At 36.8% G+C, this 1979-nt stretch overlaps 1 protein-coding gene across 1 annotated transcript in view; it reads left to right on the forward strand.

Annotated features, from left to right (window-relative positions):
• The window catches only part of LOC106529822 (glutamate receptor ionotropic, kainate 5), a gene marked incomplete at its 3' end in the record, with an annotated part of 153241 nt that overhangs the window by 146804 nt on the left and 4458 nt on the right, over positions 1-1979 (forward strand). The window contains 1 exon segment of the mRNA XM_014025334.1: positions 1123-1287. Coding sequence (XP_013880788.1) covers positions 1123-1287 — 165 coding nt within the window.

Genomic DNA, 1979 nt, shown 5'->3' on the forward strand with positions numbered 1-1979 from the left:
AAACATTTGTAACGTACTAAAAACTTTATTTGATACACACACAATGAACTTTAATGAAATATACTAAAGAAAAAAACCCTTTCAGCAACACACCACATTTTTCAGAGCAAAAACTTGTAAACAAGAGCCCTTGAGAAACAATGTGACAATATCATGAGGCGTGGTGGGCGTGGTGGGTGTGTCTGGATTACCTGCAGGAATTTGTCGAACAAAAGGCCACTAATTTCCCTCAGTTTGCTAAGAAGAAGGAGGGGGTTTGTCCTCAGGATCTTGAAATTTCAGTCAAGCTAGTGTTAAGGATAAAATGTAAAATGCATGTCCTTAAAGCTTCAGCTGATTCAAAATAAAGTGTTAAATTAGACATTTGTTTCATACAGATTAGTGATATTAGCCTCTTGGACACAAACATTTGGCAACAAAGCTTGCAAACATTTCTCTCCTCTTTGTTTGGCTCTAAAGCCAAGTGTGTCCACTAAACTATGTTAGAGTTTGGCTGCAAATATTTCAATTAKAGGTAATGGAGACGGGCACTTATTCCTATGGGGTTGAGTAGCAAATGTTTTCATTTATTTATTTATTTTGTTCTGAACAGTAAAGAGTATTAAACCACATAAAATAATGCAAATAAAATGAAATGATTTTATATTTTTGTTGGTGAATATAACCAACTTAAACTAATTACAAACAAGCATAAATTAAAAAAAGAAGCCAATCTAAATACTTCTAAATACTCCCAAAGCTGAAGTTCTTTAGTTGTGAATAATAAGGAAATACCCTTATCTTTCATAAATCAAATGTGCATCCTCAGCCAGTTAAATACCAAATAATAAAGGTTCATCCATCCGTTTTCTGTGACCTGCTTTTCCTTTCCGAGGCACAKGGAGTTGGTGCTTCTGTCCAGCAGTGTGAGAGGCGGGGCACATCCCGAGCACATTGCGAAACATAACAAATGTGCAGAGGAAAATAAACTGTAATTGAAACGACTGTGCCCCTCCCACCAGATTYACTCACAGTCTTCTGAGTTCATTCYGCGAGGACTCATTATTTCGTGAACTCGTGCGTACTGTGTGTGATGTCTGCGTAATTAAAACAAAACTGCTTTGTGCATCTCATTTCCTCCAGCGGCCCTGTTGGATGACCAGTCTGTGTGCGGTCGCGGCGAGCGCCTGGCGCTGGCTCTGGCACGGGAGAACATCAACAGTCAGATGGARGGCTCCGCCCAAGCAAGGGTGGAGGTGGACGTCTACGAGCTACAGAAAGACTCTCAGTATGATACCACTGACACCAGTAAGACCCGCCATCTGCGTTATTGTTTTTTTTTTTTTCATTATGCTGGCAGAGAAGCAGTTAGGAATAATGAAGCTTCAACCTTTACAAGTCATTAGTGCAGAAGATGAAAATATTTCTTGCCTACTCAGCTTCATTATATTTATGCTACAAGAAGAAAAAATAATCTAATTTAGGAAGTTAAATGTGTTGAAAATGCCCATAGATCTGCAACATTTTCTACTTTCAGTCAGAAATTATATTTTAGGCATACAGTTTCACTGAGAGGAGGTATTTTAGATCAGGAGAAAATAAAAACTTTATTGATGACTGTTATATTTTTATAGACTGTAGATGCAAGRTATGCTGCTCTTGTCCTTGTAATAAAGAAGCATTCTTAACAAGTGTATAAAAAATGAATGAGATTAGACAAAACATAGAAATGTACCTTTAAAAATACATGATCAAATATTATTTAACCTAAAATGTCACTGTAGGTTTATATTTTAAAGTTGGTTGTGTTTTATGGTTAAAGGATGTAAAAGCTTGGCCTTAAAGTAGACACATCATGCTTTTAAATCCTTCCTTTACATTTATTTAGTGGAAATACAATGATTCAGTTTGAACTCCTCCTTATTCTAACTTCACCAGCCCCTCTTTCACCCCTTTTCTGATCAGGGTTGCCAGATTAAATGGTAAATGGTAAATGGTAA

The sequence above is a fragment of the Austrofundulus limnaeus genome, unplaced genomic scaffold, assembly GCF_001266775.1.
Source record: "Austrofundulus limnaeus strain Quisiro unplaced genomic scaffold, Austrofundulus_limnaeus-1.0 Scaffold469, whole genome shotgun sequence".
Lineage (NCBI taxonomy): Eukaryota > Metazoa > Chordata > Actinopteri > Cyprinodontiformes > Rivulidae > Austrofundulus > Austrofundulus limnaeus.